Raw genomic sequence first — 21,284 nt, forward strand, 5'->3', positions numbered from 1 at the left:
GACCTATACACTGTATTTAATCGTTGAGGATTCACTTTAATTTCTGAAATTATTATTCTATGCCTTTTTTGTTTTTCATGTTATCAGTGGTTGGTGTTGCCTCTGATTTATTCTGGTTGTATATCTAATCCACTGGTCATCTTCTAATACTGTTTGACTCTTCCGGCAAAACATAGTGACCTTTAGTCAATGTTAATTCAGTGAAAGACGCTCTACTGGTACTCTTCCACTTATGCGTCCATGACTAGTTCTCCTTATGCTAATTTCACCTAGAAAACTATCTTAAACACTTAACTCTTATGCGGGTTGACACATCTGATGCTGATATAATGCAAGTCTTCTGCGTTCATGCTTTTAGACGTCTTACCCAATGATCTGTGTACTATGTTATTTTTCAACTATCTTAATGGGTTTCTATTTGTATCTAAAGTCCAAGATCCGCTTACACCTGTGTTAAGCCTAGGAATACTGTAACTTTCACCATTAAGTGCCTTTCTCTCAGAGTGTATACTCAATGCTACTTGTGATGCCCACTTATTGGAAGTTTACACAGTGTATATTGTGATTCAGAACCATTGGAACCCAGTCTTCCTGAATCCATGCGTGTTAAAACGCAGTTATTTTGTCCAATGTATACTGAACAAAAGAGCATTAGACTGTGCTTCTCTAATTCTGCCTCTACCACTCCTAATGCTGGGTACAAACTGTGGGCGTTCCCTTTTCCTCTGTTGGTTTGAGCAGTGGTTTTGTCTGACAGTTTTAGAATCGTGACTTGGTGTGAAAGGCCAGTCAAATGAAACTTCATCAGGGAGAATTCCTAAACTGACTGGTCTTGAAAAGCAGCCGATACGTCTGTTTTTAGGAGCAGATGGATAAATATCATTTAGGATTCTTCTTTGAATAAGCTTGTTCTCTTCTGTCTCCCTAACTTCGCTGCAGGGTAATACCTCGCATTCAATTCCAATCTGACATAGTTGTGTTCCAGATGCCTAAATAGCTGCTCAATTAAAGTGAGAGAAGAAAAATGATAAACTGAGTATAAAGTTGGTAGTATATTTAAAATGAAGTAGTGCTTATGCATGTGATGAGAAAAACGCTGTGGCTGTCTTAAAACATTTGTTCCACAGAGAAAGGCCAGCATTACTAGCTTTTTCTCCAAACATAGTGAGAATTATGTATGGGTTTTTCTTATAGTTTCTGAAAACATTGAACTCACCATTCGTAGCCTGATTAAGAACTATTTCAAATCAGAAGGCTGCAAATAGCACCTCTGAAAAGGGCCTGTTCGGTAGTGTAACTATTGTGACAGCGAACATTACTTTCTAATGACAGAAATTGAATTTAGTGGATAGCCACATTTGATTAGTTTAGAACAGATCTCCTTCTAACGTGATAAGGCCTACTTAACATATAGAAAAGTATTACATCATTCCCCTTTTTATGTCAACATAATATACCCAACTGGTTGAGCTTCCTGTTCTAATATCAGCTTTTCATACTAAGTAAAATTGTCTCTTTCTTTCAATACATTCTTCATTGCAAGACTTAGTGCACTGCACTTTTTCAGTGCAGGTCTTTAGTATACTGGAACTAGTGCAAAACCTGCATTGTGTTCAAATGTAGCTGGCCTCAGTTTGAAGCTCTTAGATGGTCTTGCAATGCTTGTTGAGGATATTAGTTTAGCAAAACTGAGCTGGGACGTTTGTGAAATGTCTTGGAATGGTTCTCCATCTGCCTTTCCTCTTTTACCTATAGACTGTAGCCTTTCAGTCTTGTTTTTTGGTTATTTGTTGCCTGAAGGAACACCTAAATGGCCTGTGTTTCATAATGTGCATAGAAGAGTGAGTAATGTAGTTGCACAATCAGTAGTATTGCCCTCTGTGTACTTGCTTGCTTTACTTAACTATATGATCATGCATTTCTGTTTCCTGGATTGTTTCATTGTTTTAAATCAACACTATATTGACTAGCCCAGCTATGGCTATTGAAGTTCAGAACTGTGTGTTAGATAATATTTACAGTGTGATCATTCATAACTTTTCAACCTCCACCCACCTTTTTTGATAAACACATTTTTATTATTTTATTGGGAGTAAAGCAGATCACATTGAGGTCTGATACAAAGTTATAGTCCAATATCGGAGCCCATATAGGTATATTCAGGACATCTTTAAACTCACACAACGAAGACTATGATATTAGTATGTCACACATCTACATCGTGCCACCCCTCTCCGCAACCCACCACTTGCCACCGATTTTTCCGTGCTTTGCTGGACATCCCCGGGCTTCAGACACTGTTTTTTCTTGCTGGGCACAACAGTCCACGCTGCGTCTTCCATTGGGATACTGTCTGTGGTTTTGTGTCCTTCCATTGAGTTGTTATATCACGCTTAGCGACCAGCATAGCAGTCCCAAAGAACGCCTGATCTGCTCTGATACCCTCAACCCCTCAGACAAATCTAGAAGTAGCTGCAGTAGGGACATTTCTAATTCAGTGCCTAGGGCATTAGAGGCCTCTGCTACTATTGCCTCCCAGTACCGCACTATAACAGGACATGACCACATCATGTGGAAATAATCAGCTTGTATCTGTGAGCATCATTAACATACAGAGTCAGCCAAAAGTCTGGCCTTAAACAATCTGTCAGGGGTCAGGTATGCACAGTCTAAGTAGTATGTGTGCACAAGTCTGAGGTGTGATGACATAGTCGAAATCCTCGGGGCGTGGGGGACGTCCTGCCATTCATCGTCATCTAATGGTCTCAACCCGCTCTTTGAGCGAGATCTAAGAGTAGTCTACGTGCCTGGAGCATTGCTACTCGGAGTGCAGTAGATTTGGGACACACCTTCTCTCCCTAGTGCGCCCATCATGACTTCAGCTTCTATTGGATTAAACTCTGGAATCGGTGTGTCTGGTGGAATATGTACCCATAGTGCATGTCGTAATTGTAAGTATTTGTGAAACTTGTTTCTGGACAGAGAGTACGCCTGCTGGAGTTCTTGAAAAAAAGATGTGTGCACCCCTCCATATGTCCCCTAGGAGAGATGCAATGGCTTCACATCTACTGAAACCTTCCAATGCAGTCACTTCACTTAACCAGGTGCCATGCTATGGGGGCGGTCTGTTGCATAAGCTTGGACCACCATCCAGCATGCCAGAGCGCAGCCCTCCACCCAACAAATACCATTTGGTTCACCGCAGGGAATGCGTTGGGGACGAGGTCACCATAAAGTATCGCCAAGATGCAGGGAAACCCTAAAGTTAAGAGCTCCAGTTAATAAGCAAGGTCAGCCCACCTGCCACTGGGCCCGTTTGTTAACGATTAGGAGCTGCGAAGCCAGATTGTACAGGTACAAGTTAGACATATCAGAATCCCCTTTGTAAGGGGCTCATTGACTAGTTGCGAATGCTAAGCAGGTCCCGAGTTACATCACAGAATTCGTACAGCTCTTAGTTCATTTCTCTTATTCAAATCATGGAAAACATTTGTTAAAAAGTTTGTAAGAGATAAAGGAAATGGGGTAAGGTCCTCATCTTATACAGTGCTATCCTACCCTTGACGTTTAATGGAAATGTCTGCTATTTCTTAAAGCCTTCTGTGTTCTTGTGGGAGAGCAGTGTCATGTTACGGGCCATGTCAATGCCAGGTTCAGGGCACCTCGGATGCCAAGGCAATGTAAACTGAGCTAGCAGATAGGGATAGCGTTCTGCCAGTCTATGCATTCCCGAGAGGGAGTCAGTGGACCAGTACTGATTTATTGTCAAGCCAAAAGACTCTGTGAAGAATTCTAAACGTTCTAGGTACCGGGGACCACTACTCGCTAGGTCCGCCTGGTACAGGAGGACATGGTCTGCGTAGAGAGCGATAGGATCTTTGCGGCCAGTTGGCCGTTGTCATCCTTGTACTTGCGTATCGCACTGTATAAGCCTAGCTAGAGGTTCAGTGGCTATTGCGAAAAAGTAGTGGGACATGGGACAGCTTTGTCGATTCCACTTCTTATTGGTAACGGACAGGAAACCACCCCGTTAATTTGAAACTGGGCGGACTGGAGAAGAGGATCCAAACGAGGCTCTGAAACTTCGGACCGAATCTCCAGCACGCCGGCTAGATAACTCCAATTCACAGTGTCAAATGCTTTTTGAATTCTATTAAAAGTAAGGCTAACGGAGATGACGATGTGCTAGCGCAACGTGGCTTAGTCTTAAACTGTCTCTCGTGCTCCTAGCATGCATAAATCCACACTGATCTGGATGGATCAAGGACCCAAGTACGCTGCGCAGATAATGTAGCAAGGATGGTGGAGAAAAGCTTTATTTTGACATCGTTAAGAGATATAGGACGGTAGGTGGCAGAAGAGACTGGCGTGGGAGCATCTTCGGAATTACTACTATTGTTGCCTCTTAGTAAAGGTTCAATAAGTGAGGAATAGGGATGTCTTGAAATTTACTATAGAACTCGGTGGGGTAGCCATAGGTACCGGGGTTTTGCCAGAGGCTATCACCGAGATGGCTTCACCAATTTCCTCTGCTGTAATAGGTTCTTCCAGCTCCTGTCACTTGGAAATGGAGAGCTGGGGGAGGGACTCCGCATTCATGACCAGGGACGCCAACTCAGCTGCTGTGCGCAAGGATGCTGTATACAGTTTATTATAGTAGGTAGCCAGGGCTTGGGCGATTGCTGGGGAGGCATAGTGGGAGTGTCCCTCGACATATGCTATTTCAGGAATGACTCTGTTGGTCAGGTGTTGAGATGCTAAACAATGCAATAACTTTCCATTCCTGTCAGCCCAGTTATAAACTCTCCCTGTTGAGACACGCCTGATTTGTTTTGCTGCCTCAAGGGAGAGGAGACAAATCTCTTGAAGCATAGCAATTTGACTGGTGACTGTGTTGTGGGTGGGAGAGGGAAGCTGAGTTTCCAGATAAAGGCCCTGGGTCTCAAGGTATGTGATACACTGATTTTTCGTTCTTTCTGCCTTTCTAAGTATTTTCCTGGTGTGTCCCCAAATAGTAGCCTTACTGCAAGCCAGAGAGATCTAGCTGAGCACACCATCTCGGAGTTGATCTGAAAGTATTGCCCAAGCTTGTGTCTCACCTCAAGAAAGTAAGAGCAGTTTTGAAGGTACCAGGCGTTCAGTCGCCACATAGGGCGAGTAGTGATACAAGGGTCGTCTATGCACAGAAGAAGCGGGGAGTGGTCAGATACCCCATCTGGTAGAATCTAAAAAGGTATCTGGGGCTGGTATAACGATCATGTCAATACAGGCGTGTGTATGATGAGCTGCAGAAGTGTGCCTATATTGTCATTGTCTAGACTGCCAAAGTCTACACACATCACAAAGGCCCAGGGCGGAGACCCATTTAAAAAGCAACCAAGCTCGGCTAAGTTGTCCGTCAGAAAGGGGGCTAGTGGAGTCCATGGAGGGTTCAAGAATCGCATTGAAGTCACCCCCTATGAGTGTAAGGCCTAGGAATTGTGTAATCACTCCAAGAAGAGTGTCTAGGAAGAATTCTAATGCACCCGTGGGGGCATATAGGCCTAAGAGCAGGCTTTGGATTTCAGGCCATGTGTGCTCTCTTGATCGCAAACCACTGGGACAGTTTGTCAGTGGGCAGCCATGATTTATTCCATTGCTCCAGGAACTCAGCTTGTTGCAAGTGCTCCACATTTTCAGGGAAACCTACAGAGTGCAGGTTGCTGCACCTGGAGCAGTTTTCGGCATCTTCGACGCAATGATGAAGTTCGTTCATATGGGTCAAAAGGCGGGCTACCTTCATCTTCAAAGCGGTAAGGTAATCCTTGATTGTGGGAAATGCGGCCCTCCGCCATGCAGCCCAAAACATTTTGCAGGCCTCGGCGGAGAAGTGCCACATCTTAACGCACCTCCCCTATCTTTGTCTTGACTACTGTCTGTGAGGTCTGTATTGCTTGAAGGACCTCATCTAGGCAGTTGTTCCCTTGGCAGTCGTTCCCTTGGCAGTCGTTCCCTTGTTTGAAGCTTAGTTGCAGGGTGGTCCAGCAGGCGTGGTGAACTGATCGATGTGGGGTTGAAGGGGGGGAGGTGGTTTGACCGCTTTTTCCTTTCCCATGATCATGGAAGAGATGCATGTTCAAGCTCCAAAGGCCTGGCCCGCTTACCTCAATCTGCGGCAGCACAAGCAGCCAGACATGAAGCTAGATGTGGCCCTGTAGATAGGCTGGAAACAGAAGAAACAAGTCTCTGGAATGGAGAAACAGGTAACTGTGAGCCGCGGGTGGGTCTTGGATCGGTCAATTCACCTGGTGTGGGGTGAAGGACAAAAGTCCAGTCGAGAGGGTCTTGTCCTGGTGTGTTCTACTGGTTGAAACATCTCCCTCACAGCACCTCTGGATGGCTGGCCGCATCAGTATAGCCCCACTTCAAAGTGTGACAGCAAAGCTGGTGTGAGGCCTCAAACCGTGAGTGTGCCAGTTGTGGAAGAAAGTCCCTTCCTTGTATTGTCTGGATCGTAAAACAGAGTTTATCACTCTGGTGAGGAAGAGGAAAGGCTCAGTGCCCCAAGACATCCATTGCAATTGAGCCTGAAAGCCTGGTAGCAGCAGAGGAGCACAAGAAGCTGTGCCTGGTGGGAAGTGTTGTGCAATAGGGTATGGAGGGTCAGGCTGCAGCAGGTAGGTTGAAGTGAGGCTCTCGACCATTGGGATTCCATTCACAGGAGCCCCACCCATTGCGCGGGCAAAATAGTTGTTGGGCCGGTGAGATCCTCTGGGCACACGTAGGCACTGCAGCTCTCATCAGGGGCCGGGCCGGCGGCGCATCAGGCTGTGTAGAGGAGGCCATGGTTCAGGGTCTGGAGGGTGGCCACGGGACACCACAAGTTGCAGTCTTAACGTTTGCATGTGGAGGGAGGAGTTTGTGGTGCGTGGGAGGCTCCTCCTTGCCGCCCAGAGCACCAGGGATGTGGCACTGCATCATTTGCTTAGTGGGTCCCCTCTCCAGTGAGGCAGAGTGTGTGCCCCAGGGTCTGCAGCAGGATTTACAGGCCAAAGCCATCCAGGCGCATGCCAGTACCACTTCGCTCACGAAGGGCCAGGCCAGCAATGCATCAAGGGGGGGGAGGGGGTCACAGTCTTAGTACCACCGGGTTGCCCGAGGAGTTGCACAGGTCAGTGTAAAGACCTAAAGCATCAGGGAGGCAGTGCTGTCTCAGTCCTTCGTAGAGCCCTCTCTTCATTGAGCCAGGGAGCACACACCGGAGTCCGTGGTAGTAGTTAGGGTGCTCATCTGGTCGCACTGAGAAGTTCTTCCGATGCACCTTGCTGCCACCACAGCCTTAAAGTGGAGTCAATCATTTAGGAGGTTCTCAGGCAGCAGCATGCTCCTTGAGCTAGTAGAGAATCGGGCCCGCCATTTTAGGCCGCCATGAGTCCAGATTCGGCAGCTCGGATGGTAGTTCAGGAGCCACCCTACGTCTCAGACAGACTAAAGGGGCATTTAGTGGGTGCACTTTTGGTATTACCTGTGTCAGTAGGGCGGCAAATGACGGAGGGGTCCGGGGCACTTTGAGTGCAACTGCCATCTTGACACCCCTAGCCACACTCCGCCCGTCCTCTCTACCCTCCCCCCGATCTCCCAAACACCCAAACCACCCACTTGTTTGTAAATTCTTACATCTTCACTTCACACACCCCTTCCATCATTCCCAGGTGTTTTTTGTTTTTTGTCAGAACCCAGTAACGTAAATGCTATTCCTTTTGTCCTACTGCATTAGTCTGTTTCAGATGGGAAACATTGGTCTTGGGCATGTTTTTTCCCCCAGTGCACTTTCTGAAATGGTTTTTAAAAGTGTTCTTCATTAAGTACTGTTTTTTTCAGTTCTGAAGTTGAGAATATCTTGCACTTCTCTTTAAAGCACAACATAAATAATTTGCACGTCATAGCATACACAGGTTACAGTTAGCAAGTCCAGGTGCTCTTTTTCTATTGATGCCTTGTTACACAAGGACAGCCCTTTTCTTGGTGAACTTCCTAAAAGCGTCATTTCCAATTAATCATGATGCATAAGTAGTGGTGGGTGTTTTTGGTTTCTGGGTTTGAAAGTAATTTTTTTAATAATCTGATTTTGCAAGTGTTTATTGTCCTAGCGTTTTCCCATTGGTGTGCAGGGCATCTAAGGGGTACAGACTTGAATTCATGTTGCATTGCATTTGTTTGCATTTGACCCCACTCATTTGTCTTTCTTCTTATGCTTTACAGAAGATGAACAAGTTTCAGCAGTTTAACTGTTGGCAAAGTATTACACTATAAACACCATTCAAGATCACTTGGACCTGAGATGGAAGGCCAATGTTGTTTAACTGTTGGCTAGTGCTGACAGCTTGCTGCTACTGATTTCCAAAAAGTGTTCTTACCAGCTCTTGCGGACATGAGAATGGGCTGGGCAAGTTCAACGTTTGATTTTAACTGGCAACGAATTGCAAAGTTTGCCATTGCCAACAAAAAAGGATCTACTTGTAATGGTTTGCGTACAGAACCTAGTATCCAAGGACCACTAGAACATTTGTATCAAAGCAAGTGTCCTTAAAGGGACCAGTCTTGGTGTCGTGAGACCGCAAACCACCAGTTGTCAAGAACCACTTGAAGCTTGGGAGCTTTTTAATGTCTGAACCTATATCCAGCCCCTTTAGTAGATGTTCCCATACATGTATTTTCTAAACTATTTCTAAAATGTCAGTTTATTTTATGTACAATATGAAAAATCGGGTTTCTGCACAAACCACAATCCTGATGTAGTAATTTATTAAAGACCTGTTAATGTAGGTTTTTTGTGTTGCATACTCTGGTTGGCTAATGCTTATATTAGCATATAGTATTTTGTGCTGGCATAGCATGTAGTGGTAATGTCATTTTGGAATATGTCATGTATATGATCCCATGATGAAAATTAGCACTTAAAAATGCGGCGTGAGCCATGACAAAATGAATTCCAGCTATTAGAAGCGTAAAAAAAGGACCTTAGTGGGCATCATTCCAATTTTTGGTTTGTAATTATGTCATAAATCCCACGTCATTTAAATTTGAGTCAGTCCACACAACCACCTGTTAATGAAATGAGCAAGAATGTTTTGAGCGTGATACAAAGCTGAAGACGATGCTATGAGTAAGATATTTGCTGGCAGGGCTGTTTTATGAGTAGTGATGGACCCTGAAGTACCATGGTGTAGTGTGGCTATAAAGGAAATGAAGTGCTTTAATTGATAGGAGATGTAGCCTACATTTATTCACTCATTCTCGGATGCAAATCTAGCCCTTCAGTACACATTGCATGTTTAAAGATACCTACAAAGTACAATATATTTTAAATGTAGGACAAATGTAGGTGGTGTACAGCTTCCCCGCTTCAAATTTGCTTGGCCAACCAGAGTAACGCTCTAGTGGATTGAACTGGAAATACTTACTGTATTTGTCTTTCTGTCCTAGCACAACAATTGCAAGGCTTTTTTGGGCTGTCACAGTTGGACATGAAAGTCGTGGCAACATTTGTAAAGTTATTTCATTTAAAATGAAAGTTTACAAGTAACGCTCGAAGGAAAGTCGTATTTTTTTATACACAGTCGTACTCCAAAATGTCTCAATTTCTTTGCGTTGTTTGCATTTCTCGTCTCAGATTCCATGATTTTTCTTCCATTGTACCTTTCTAGATGTGAAATTACGCTAACAGAAACAGATTCAAATCTGTTAATGTGCACAAACTGGAATGGTCGATTTCTGGATGATTAATATGGAATCATGTTAAATCCAGTGGATGCTTTGTTAATATTTATAATATTTGTGAGCTTGTATAATTTAAACAGATTACTACATATTTATTTTCTGGTAAAAACACATCTTGTAATATTATTTTGTGTTGTCTTCATTCTTTTCTGTTCTAAATCATGACTAAATCATTTTCCAACCATAAGCTACCACAGTGCAATCAGATTTAAAGTTGTCCTTGATTGTAAAATTTGTAGAATGTCTTCTTTCAGTGTAAAACACTGCAAGAATTGCTGCTTGGCAAGTGCATTTTTATTTTGTTAGATTTCCCAGGGGAAATGTTGATGCACCACTCATCAACATACTACCTCGATAAAAGTATAGGAGGTAAAACATTTGAATTTGAATTCCGTTTCATTGGCTTGTCTGTCTTTTTCAGCTATGTCATTTCCCCCAAACATTCAATTACATGACTTCAATTAATGTATTTCTCATATTAGTAGAAATTAGAAATTCACAAAAACAGTAATGGCGGAGTGTCTAAGGCTAATTTAGTGACACAGTACATCTATTTAAGAATAATTTAGTTTTTATGTGCGTATGTAAACACACATTTTAGTATTACTATAACATTTTCAGTGTTTTCTAATATTGATATTGCATGATTTTAAACTTGTGTTCATAGAATTAATCTCTTAATTGTCACACGAGGCATCAAACTGGAGCATACTGCAGCAGAATATCTTCCCAAAAATTATTCATCCTGCAGATTATTTTTCTGAGCAAAGTTGAGAGGCTTTTCTGCACCTTTTTCGTCCAGTGGTTTTTAAAGTGGGCAAATGCAGCAATTCGAGTAAACAAACATTTCAAATACCAATTGCTTTTTACGGCACATTTTAGACAATAAATGATTTTTCTTTTATTTATTTTTATGTAACTTGTATACATTCACAAACTGCTTCTAGCATCTTTGTGAGTGCTGCTTCTTCATTCTTTGTTGATAACCTCAAACCACAAGACACTCACATTCACAAATAAATGGCTTGGTCACACAGAGTGTGAGAACTTCAGGAGAACCATGAAATAAAGGAATATTCTGAGTTGAAAGTGATACAGTTGAATTGGTTTCAGCCTCCTAAATCAGGTCCGAAATAGGGCCTGATGGATGTCAACCTTGCCATATTTTCACCATATCCACATATGAGATACCCACATAGAATAATTTAATCTGAATGGAACTCATTCACTTAGTTGGTATACTGAAAGTCTAGTATTAATCTCTTGGACATAAATTAGACACCGCTGCCATAAATCAAGTTCATGTTCACAATCTATACATGCTTCAATTATAAAACACAGTTTGTTACTGCTTCCGATATGTTCCTGCTCATGATTGGGCAGCTCATAAAATGACCATATTACATTAAACTGTACAAATAAGGAGACTTAATGTTCAAATGATAAGCACTTATCCACCTTGCAGAAGTGATGGCTATGTTTTAAGCAAAGTGGCGATGTTACGGAGATATAGTGGATAACCGATCTGAATACAAGCAGACTATTGGAAACGGAAACTCTGTGGGCCATGCAGTGGTATGGGTAAACATGGTAAGCTACTCAACAAAGCCAATTTATAGTTTGGCAAAGGAGAGAAAGCTTGCTATCCCTAAACATAACCTATAAACAATGTAAAAGGTTGGTTGTAGTGGAGGGGTGGGGTCTGCTGTCACGGTCATACACCTGTTATTCCCACTTAGATACAGGGGGACCATAGTGTATTTAAGGTACCCTCATACTCAGTTCTGTAGTTGTGTATAAGATGCATTAGAATCATCCTTATAGGGTCATACAACTGGTATTTATTTTACTTGCACTAAACGCATGTTCCTGGTGGACACCTTATTTCAAATAATTTTCATTTGTCTTGTAAAGTGTATTTTTTCTTCTAAAGTCTTTTGGCATCTTAATATCTGCAGGTTTTGGAATCCATATGCAGCTACCAGACTGAAATTGTGCTCTAAATGATACTATTCCTGTACAGATTAGTCTTGTGAAATAATTCATTTTTCTGGCTTGGACTCCATAAACATTGTTTTTCTCTGTATGCTTTGAAGACTATGAATATATAACCATTGCTCCATTTGGATTCATAACCAGGGTGCCATCTGGAGTTTGCCTGGTACTGGACGTAGAGTGTGCACTGTGCCTTAGGCATCCGGGCTCCCAAGGTTTGGCAGATTTCAGTGTTTTTTTGTAAGTATTTTACATGTTAGCAGAGGCTTTTAGTTATTAAATATGGCTAGCCACCCATTCCCATGGTTATTATATGTGAAATTTGAGCACAGTTAAATAGTTGTGACCATAACACCTTTTGCTGTAACACCTATTGCAGCCAAGATTAAGTGTTAAATCTCTTAGCTCATGTTAGTGGGTGGTTGGGTGATCCTCTTTTTAGTGTGAAACTGCCTTGGAAATGTCACATCCCATTTCTTGTTTTCAAGGGGCTCTGATTCCAAACTGGGTGTTCTTTCAGTTCTCACCCCAAGTAAGATATTAGAAATCACTCAATCATGCAGTGAATCCATATCTTCTAATGGGCACCATTTAACAGTTTAACGTCTGATACCTGTTGCATTACTGAAGTTCTCAGGTTTACTTAAACATCCTCCTGTATAATGCTGAGCAACAACTTTTCACCATATGATGATTCCCTCTTTAATTCCAACTATTTAATGTACACTGCTAAGCAAATCTAGAACTAATGTTATTTTAGGCTACCCAGTAACATTCTCCAGTGCAGCTACAGCTTTTCACTGCTTCACCGAATTGTAAGTACAAAGATTGGGTGAAAGGGGTCATAAAATGGATACTTTAAGCTTGTTGGCACTTAGACTGGCTATTTGTGCTAACAATGTTGCCCATTGTCAGTATGCCTGCTAACAGCTTGTTGAGATCACTATTAAACATTCCAAATTATAATGCTGAAATACGGTATCTGAGAGAGGGTAAAACTAAGAACTCAAAGTAGTCTAGACAAACATTTTAACGCCAGCCCCATATTGCACGACCCAAGTTTATTGACCAACTCTGACTGTCCCCTGGAATGTTATATATTTTCTTTCCCAAATGCCTATTTTTAATAATGATGGTCAAATCATTATTTTTACAGTATAGTTTTGCGAATTCCCTAAAAGCTATAATATTTACAGTCACTTCTGAATTCAAACACATGAAATGTTCTGAAATTTCTGTGTGTGCGGCATACTACCAAGCAGCAAATCATGTATCTGTATATGATATAATTATTCTCCACTTCTCAGTGCTGCTTTCACGGCTGAGAATTCTACAGCCCTGTGACCCAAGTCAACCAAGACTTTTCCCTGTGTGTGTTTTATGTAGCTTGTCAGGTCCTGTTGAAATATATTAACGAATGTTCAAAACAAATATTGGAATTATTCATAGAAACCTCTGAAATAGTATTTGAATTGCACTTTCATGTTTGTTATGTTTGTTAGATTTTCCCCCCATATGTTCTGTCTACATTATTCGCTGTGCTTTCTGGCTACCTTCTTGTGGTTAAGTGTAGTACACATTAGAGCAAAGTATGTGTTCAAGACGTGACATGCTTATTGAGCTTGACTGATTACCAAGATGTTCAGGATGGTTAGGAGTCATTTCAGATAGATAATTCAAAACAACTTAGCCAGTGTGTTGTCAAATAATTGGGTCAATGGCAGTACCTGGGTCATGCAATGTCATGTGTTTTTAATCCCTGGGATATTCTGGAATGTGCCTGATATGCTAATTGAGCACTTAGCTGGAATTACTGTAAACCGTGAAGAGAATTATTCAGGACCATTTACATGGCTGAGACACGGAGGCAGTTGTTCCCTAATCAAAAGTAATTATTTAGATTTTTAATGCAGTTTGAAACATTTAAAATAAGAATTATTTCAGCAGTAAATGATTGGTAAAGCAATGCTAGATTTGCCTACTAGTCTTTCCTGGACAATAACCACTCCTGACACACGTGATAAACCTCTTTGACTGAAGAAAACAATATTCTCTCTGATTGATAATACTGTTCTTAAGTTCAGTATGCAAATTTCTTTTCAAAACCTTTTCAGAAGCTCCAAAAATGCAAAGGAAAGAGTGCCATGAATAAAGGTTTGAATCTAGTTACATTCTGGTCAATAAAAAGGAGAATAAAGAGTCACCCTGTTTTAGACTGCAGTGGTTATGCAATTATGAGGGAGTAAACTCAAGGTAGTACCATTCAACCATTTTTATCGTCATGTATGCTTATTAATGAAGTAGCAGTGGTTGCTGATTTTCTGCTACATCAAAGCATACCAGGCTTAATCATTTATTGCTCAACAGCCTGTGAACGGTAGTCTCTTAGTAAAATTCTTGACATTTCTTGAAACAACACTGTCTCTTCTGCATAGGCTCGGGGTTTCCATTTGTTTTTCGAAGTTCTCTCTGATGTCTGCGAGACCAATTTAATCAACTTGCGAGTATCAATATGTTTGTGTTCTGCTATTGTCACATGCAATGAGAGACTGCTACATTAAGAGTACAGTGTTGCTTAGCTTTAGCCAACTATTGTTATGAGACTTTTAATTTAGCACTTCCAACTTTGAACACCTTTACTTTTCCCACTTCCCGTGCTGTGGATGTGGGCAACTTAAATGACCATTCAGTGGTCCGTTGTCTAAACTTTAAAAAATAAAATAAAAAAAATACTCAATTGCTAGGTGCAAATAGTTTCTGTTTCTTTCTGGTGAGCGAGCCGACAGACAGAAGAACTTTGGTAAGTACACTTTGGTCAGACTGAAAATTGACCCCGCACATAAATCTGTTTGAGTTCAAAGTTTGTGCTTCATTTTGATATCCCCCCACCCGCCTGATAAAAACAGGACATCGTAGTTCAGACAACACAAATGCAGTACATTTTTTGAACATTTGTATCAGTGTTGGGCTGCTCAGCCTATGCTTGGGGGAGGGGACTCTTTTATTGGACAATTCTTTGTGATAGCATTGTTTTACCTGCTTACCAAGCAGTTAAGAATACAAATTAAAGAAGTTGTAGGTGACATTGCATGAATGGAGTTTTATCTAGCAGTGCAAAATAAGCAATCTTCAGTTTTTCTTAACGGAGTCTCCCTGCTCTTGGGGGATGCTCTGTTGGTTAATTAGTTCTTCAGCTTGGTATATGCATTCTCCTAATTCCCTTCACACATGTAATTCATATGAGGATGAAGGAATGCAAAATTCCCAAGTCTTGATGACCTCAACTAGGCCTTGCAAGATCTGGCTTTCAGCCATACTTACTCTCAATTAGGGGCAGTTGTGAAAACTTAGAATTTGCCCTTTATTCCCGATCATGTAATGAGGTGACGAGGTGGTATTGGATCCAGAATAGAGAATTCTTCAGTAGTATGACTCTTGGAAGGCTGAGAATTGATGAGCATAATATTTCATAGTGGATGTCACAAATCGGAAGGCTAGATGATGGTTGTTTTGCGCATGATTAAAGTTAACTCCATGGTGTCAGGGGAAATTTTTTGGCCTGTTCTTATGCACAATGTGCAGTATGCTCTTTCTTTGGCTAAAGTCAGGTTCATGCTTCAACCGTTAAGTTATAGGGCTGCTCTTTCAAGTGTTTGCCAGATTAGGATTTATATTTTGGGATGCCCTTCCCTTGTTAGTTTCAGAGAAATGTTGCTCAGTATATGCCCCCCTGGTTCCTTGTTGTCCTAGTCAGTTTGACCATAATCTGGTGCTACTTTTTGAGTTGAGGTTGAATTCTTTCTTGCACATCTGCTGAGGAACTTAAGGTGGTGGTTATTAATTCTGCTCAAAGGAGCGAATGAGCTTAAAATATTATGATACTTGCTTTCAGTCTCTTTACCAAGGATACAGAAATGCTAAAAGTAGAAACCTTTTGCTTACTGTTTGTGATTTCTGAGTTTCTTATAAAATAAATGCTACAACTCCTTAGATTCAGTTCATGTTATCTCCAAGTTCCTCACAACATGATTACAAAGACTTGATTCTAAAACTTTTCTGAGTAAATGCATATCAATACTAGATGATTATCACCTGAAGGTTTAATTCTTATTACAATTCTGAGATTCCCACAAGGGACCAGCAGTTTCCAAATTTACTTTGATTTTTAAGAGTTACCCGCATTGCAGATTACTCACTCCAAAGGAGAAACTCTCTAGTGGCAATATTGCTCAATTTACTTGGTAGGAGAGGGTGCAACGGCATTCATTAGGTGTGTCCTTATTTAAAAGGTAAAGAGAAGCCACTTAGTCCGTGCTGCATACTTTTAAAAGATGTCATGTTTATATAAATTGCCGAGGAATTTTCAATACCAATTCCCCCAGTAATTCCTAATTTCTTCGTGGACTTTCAAGGCTGTACTTGTAGTCCCCATTACTTCCACCCTGGTGGTGCTGAGCCGATGCAGTTATAGGAGCATGATATTTTTAATCTAATCTGCACTCTGTGTGTGGTGTCGCAGCAACCCTTTCCAGTGTCTATGAATATTTCTCAGGATGAAATTGTTTCAGAGAAAATACAGTGTTCATCTCAACTAACATTAACCAAAGGCAAGTGATGTATTGTTATGGGTAATGGATTGTGTTCTTAGGAAACAGAGGATTCATAAGTAATCTTCCCTTTGACGTCAGTGGAAAATGGCTTTTCTTCCTGCCGCCAGTTCGCAGAATCCATTGGATTTTATCTTAACCTGTTTCCTACAATCCAGTGCACTTAACTGCATGGACCTCATCACTGAGGGTGCAGTATGAATATTAATCCATAATTTTAGTGGTACCCATAGGTATTACACATAAGGCCTATTCCTTTGCTGAGAGAAACGTTGAGTTGTGAAGTTACAGGAATGTTGACGTTAGCCAGAGAATACTGGAACTTCTAAAGAGAAACACTCAGATATTATGTTCTGTCGTGGGCACAAGTTAACAATTTCTAACTCGTGCATCCCCAGCGTCAGTTGAAAAGTGGTGTATTCTATATATTGAATATCGACATAACATGAGAGAATGGTAATAGGTAGCAAATGTGTTAGGTTGCAGGAATGTGCCAAATGTACTTTGACCGTGAGAGAACATTGCAAGGTCCTGTTTGTGTCAAAATATTGGGGAGTGCGGGCATACAGAAAATTCAGCACTAGGCTACAGAAAAAACATTTGTGTTAGCTTTACTATTGCAATACCAAAACATTGGGAAACCCCTGCCCATCACACCACCATTTGAGTTCAGTAGACAACACATTTTTCTTGATTGTAACGAGTCTGTTAGTTTACCATTAGCCCATGCACAGCAAAATCATCATAGCTTTTACCAAAATGATTTAAAAAAAAAAAAAAAATTAAGGAAATCCTGGTTTACCGATATTTTCTTCAACAAAAATGACTTATTGTGTTAGTCCAGTTGATGATTGTGCCCTTACAGTTTGACTTTGCTCTCTTGCATTGCTGTAGATTATTTTTGGATCAACTGACTACATTAATGGGGCGTAATTACCAGTGCAATTTGTGTTGTCCTGACTCGGAAGGGATGAATTCCTTTTTTAGACAACATTTAGTTACCTTTAGGGACATAAAGATCATTGGTAAATTCCATTGCTGCCATGTGAGTTGGAAGTAGAATTCACAGTAAATAAAAAAGTAACCTTGTATTTCGTTGCTTTTCCCTTCATAAAGCATGACGTGAAACTTTCCATCATGCTTCATGCTGTGGGGGCAGGGCCACCCTATAAGAATTGTTTTTAAAGTTTATAAAACAAGACCTCAAGTCAATCAGTATTTGAATAAAACCTTCATACAAAATTTTATTGCAACTTTTAGCTTTATGCATCCATCACCCATGATTACGACCTGGCGGCTTCTAGTTTGACTGCAGAGCCTAGTCCATGAACCAAACTTTGATTTTTAATTTTTTTTATTTTTACTGATTTCTCTTGGATATCCCTGTGTGGTGTTGCATGACTTATTCCTGATATTCAACATACCTCAAATACCCTGTGCAGTCATTTATTGTTGGATTTTTGACCTCAAGGTTATGACACTTTATGTCAAATTTAATTGGGAACCGCCCGTGCTATACTCAGAGTTCTAAGAAAACCTGAGAATAATATTTTATTCTGCAGCCAATATCTCGTTCAACATGATCTTGCCCAGGACAGAGGACAAACAAGTCAGAGGTATGTTTCACTCTGTCATTGTGAAGATCTTCAAATTTAAAGTATTTTCTGTCATTTATGGAGGAACTTGCTTAAAGCACCCCACTTGACCTTACACATAAACAGTATCTAGTTGGAGGTCCTAAGTCAGCATTAAAACAAAAAACAAAAAAATGTAATACTTCAGATACTTGTCATTCAACCTTTTTTATGCACAGTACTCTCAACAAAGAATGCTTCACTTTACTACCCCTACTATTCACATTCAGGAAAAGCTGAAAATATTTCTTTAGGTACTGATTTAGTGCTTGTCAATATTGACTGTACACCATTGATACTATCAACTTTATTTACCGCCCTTAATGGTTCAGGTTAGGGAACAAAAAAAAAATTCCTTAAAAAACGACTAAGAACTTCCTATAGGAGGAAGTTCATGACTTCACATACCACAACTGCTCAATACACAGTTGTATTAAGTAATTCACTCTAGGAATAAAATTAGATTACAGTGTGAAATGTCAACAGGCATCAAGTGTAGTGTATTGTTTACTTTCTCAGGAAATTGATTTTTCAACTATACAACGAAGAGGTTGTTTACATTTTATTTATTAGCAAGAGCATTGAGTCCTTTATGCCATTGCATGGTTTTAAAAATATTTTTCTTTGGCTTTTTTGATCAATTGCTTTCGTTCACATTGCCAGTAAAACCTATTGAATCCTCAGTGAAGTTAGTCACACATTCCACACACATTTGTAAGAGCTGTTATTACTGCTTGGAAAGTTGAATATGTTTTCTTATATTTTGTTTAGATTTCCAAGAGTTTAACAGGTTTGTAATTGATTAGGATGATCACTTACACTAAACACTCTGTTCTCTATAAGACGTTTTCATGTTACTGTGCCTATGAACCACTGTACTCTCTAGTACTTTAATAATTAGGCCGTGTTATATGTATTGAACAGCAGATGACTGACCTTTATATCAAAATTCAGAACTTATTCCGCTGTAATTTGTTTTTATAATATATATATATATTTTTTTTTAACAGTTTGACCTGCCAGTGTCAAGTTCCTACTGAATTCTTAGTTTTTCTCCCATTCAATATCAGTATTTGACTATTGTTAAACAATCAGTCAGTGTCTGTAAACAGATTGCAAACTCAAAGCAAAGCTAAGGAGTCTTACTGGTCTTGATCTCAATGAGCTGATTTCAACTGGCCAAAATTACAACCCACGAAAGATTTGCTGAATGTCTGCTGCTGACAGTCTAATCTCACTGAAAGTGTTGCAGCACAGTGTGTACTGCTTGATTTGGTGTTTTAGAGTTTATGAACAAGGAGGAGAACAAGAAACAGTGATATTATACACAGATCTCCCCTATAAACATTCCACATTACAGGCACTTGGTTATAAGGCCTAGAGCCTTCAAAGCATTCCCAAAGTATGTTGCCCAGCAAAAGTAATTTTATATCTCCATTTATAATTTCATTACCAATGCATACCACTGTTATTTTATAGTTTTCAGTAGTGTCACGAAAGTAAGGTGTTAACACTGCTCGTTCTGTGTCGAACTTCTGTTGTCTTTTTTTTGCTTCACCAGCCTTGTCTCTTCAAAATTCCTATGCATCTTTAAATGCCCAAAATGCTACATGCAGTCAAAACGTTAAAAAGTGTAGCTGTATTGGAAGTACCAGTAGTGATGTGTGGTCCCCACATATTGTCATGAACAAACAGGTTATCTGCTTTTTCTTCGTTTAAAATTGTAGATGTTCTGTACAACAGTGTGGTCAGCTCTATATTTTGGGGACATTTTTATGTCGCTGCACATTTTGTGTTGTCGGAAAATGAAGTAAGCATTTTAGGATTATAATCTGCAGTTGTTTAATTGTTTTTAACATATATGGTGTTTGCCTGTGATACATTTTAATAAAAAATACTTTATCAAAGTGTATGACTGCAAAACCTGATTATGGCCAAGTCTAAACATTAGAAATGTTGCTTTGTTACCATCTTTCACATCTAGGATTTGCAAGGAGAAGGTGCAAATACAGTTAAATTCACATTTTAATCTTCACTAAGTGTTTTGTTTATATGTATATATGTAAATATGACTGTTGACAAACCACAGTTAGCCAAAAAGGGACATATTCTCTTATGAAAGGCTTAAGTACTTGAACTACACGTTCATGGTTGGCTTTGATAGTGCATCATATTGTTTGTTTCTCTAATTGTCATAATTTTGGAATGTAGTTTACCTTGTTCTTATGAAATTCTAACTATGTGAGCTAATTTGAAAACTGGCACAGTTGTGATGATATTCAACTAGCAATTGTACTGCACAAGTCAGTGGTTGTAAGGTATTGTGTTAACAAGCAACATGTCTCCTATTTTTCGATATACATATGTCTTTTAGAAAGACAACGCCTCTGTATGCTTTTTGTATTTTTATCAAGTGATTGTAAATATTTGTTATATTTTGGTTAAAAGAATGTTTAAGAGTCTTGTTTATTCTCCAATCTACAATGTGTTGGGACAAATAAACAATCTACATAATTATTAAATATTTCACTTGTAATGCTTTTCTGTGGTAGAGTAATATCAGTCATACACTGTTACTGTTGGTGCTTAAGGTGTCTTCCATTGATTTGTCCAGAGTTCGTAATTGGGTTTGTTTGATTCAAACTAGCTCCAGTAGTGACTCTTTGAATATAATGCACCGGTATAACATTGTTCTTAAAAGTTTTTTTTAGAATAAATACTAAGATAAAACCAAGATGTCCTTGTGTAAGAGCAAACTAGAGAATATAAAATGGAAATTTATTCTTCAGTGCTCAAATATATACTATGCTTCATGCTTCTCACCTACTGACACAAGCCGTTGAATTACCCTTTCAAATTAAGATGAAACAAAATGATCTACAACATGGCAGGTAATATTGGTAATGTCTTCTTCCATCTCTTCATTAGCTGAAATGTAGTCACAGCATACCATTTCACAACTACTTTATTTTTGATGCCCAAAGAGACATAACTTGGTACTTGCTCATACTTATTTGAGGGTGAAGGAAAGGGCTTCTCAGGGTATTATTCAACAGTATATTGTCCTCAGATTGTTTCAGCCTTGGATTGGGCACATTTTGACATTGCTTTATTAGTTCTTAAAATCTTGAATCATCCCTGCTTTTTCAAAAAAATGTATAGTGCTTTTTATCATAGCAAAGCAGTGTTTTCAAAATATTAAATAGATTAACAAACCTACATTGAGGGGAGTGAGGCCCCTAAATGTGCAACAGAAAACCTATGAAGACTTATTCACCAAATCGACCAG

General features: G+C 40.0%; 1 protein-coding gene across 1 annotated transcript in view; it reads left to right on the forward strand.

Moving 5' to 3' along the window:
• The window catches only part of RAPGEF6 (Rap guanine nucleotide exchange factor 6), an 822,369-nt gene extending 801,753 nt beyond the window's left edge, over positions 1-20,616 (forward strand). The window contains 1 exon segment of the mRNA XM_069201702.1: positions 8,242-20,616. Within this exon segment, the coding sequence (XP_069057803.1) occupies positions 8,242-8,267 (26 nt within the window). The 3' untranslated portion in view covers positions 8,268-20,616.
• The last annotated feature ends 668 nt before the right edge of the window (positions 20,617-21,284 follow it).

Source organism: Pleurodeles waltl, chromosome 7 (assembly GCF_031143425.1).
Source record: "Pleurodeles waltl isolate 20211129_DDA chromosome 7, aPleWal1.hap1.20221129, whole genome shotgun sequence".
NCBI classification, from domain to species: domain Eukaryota; kingdom Metazoa; phylum Chordata; class Amphibia; order Caudata; family Salamandridae; genus Pleurodeles; species Pleurodeles waltl.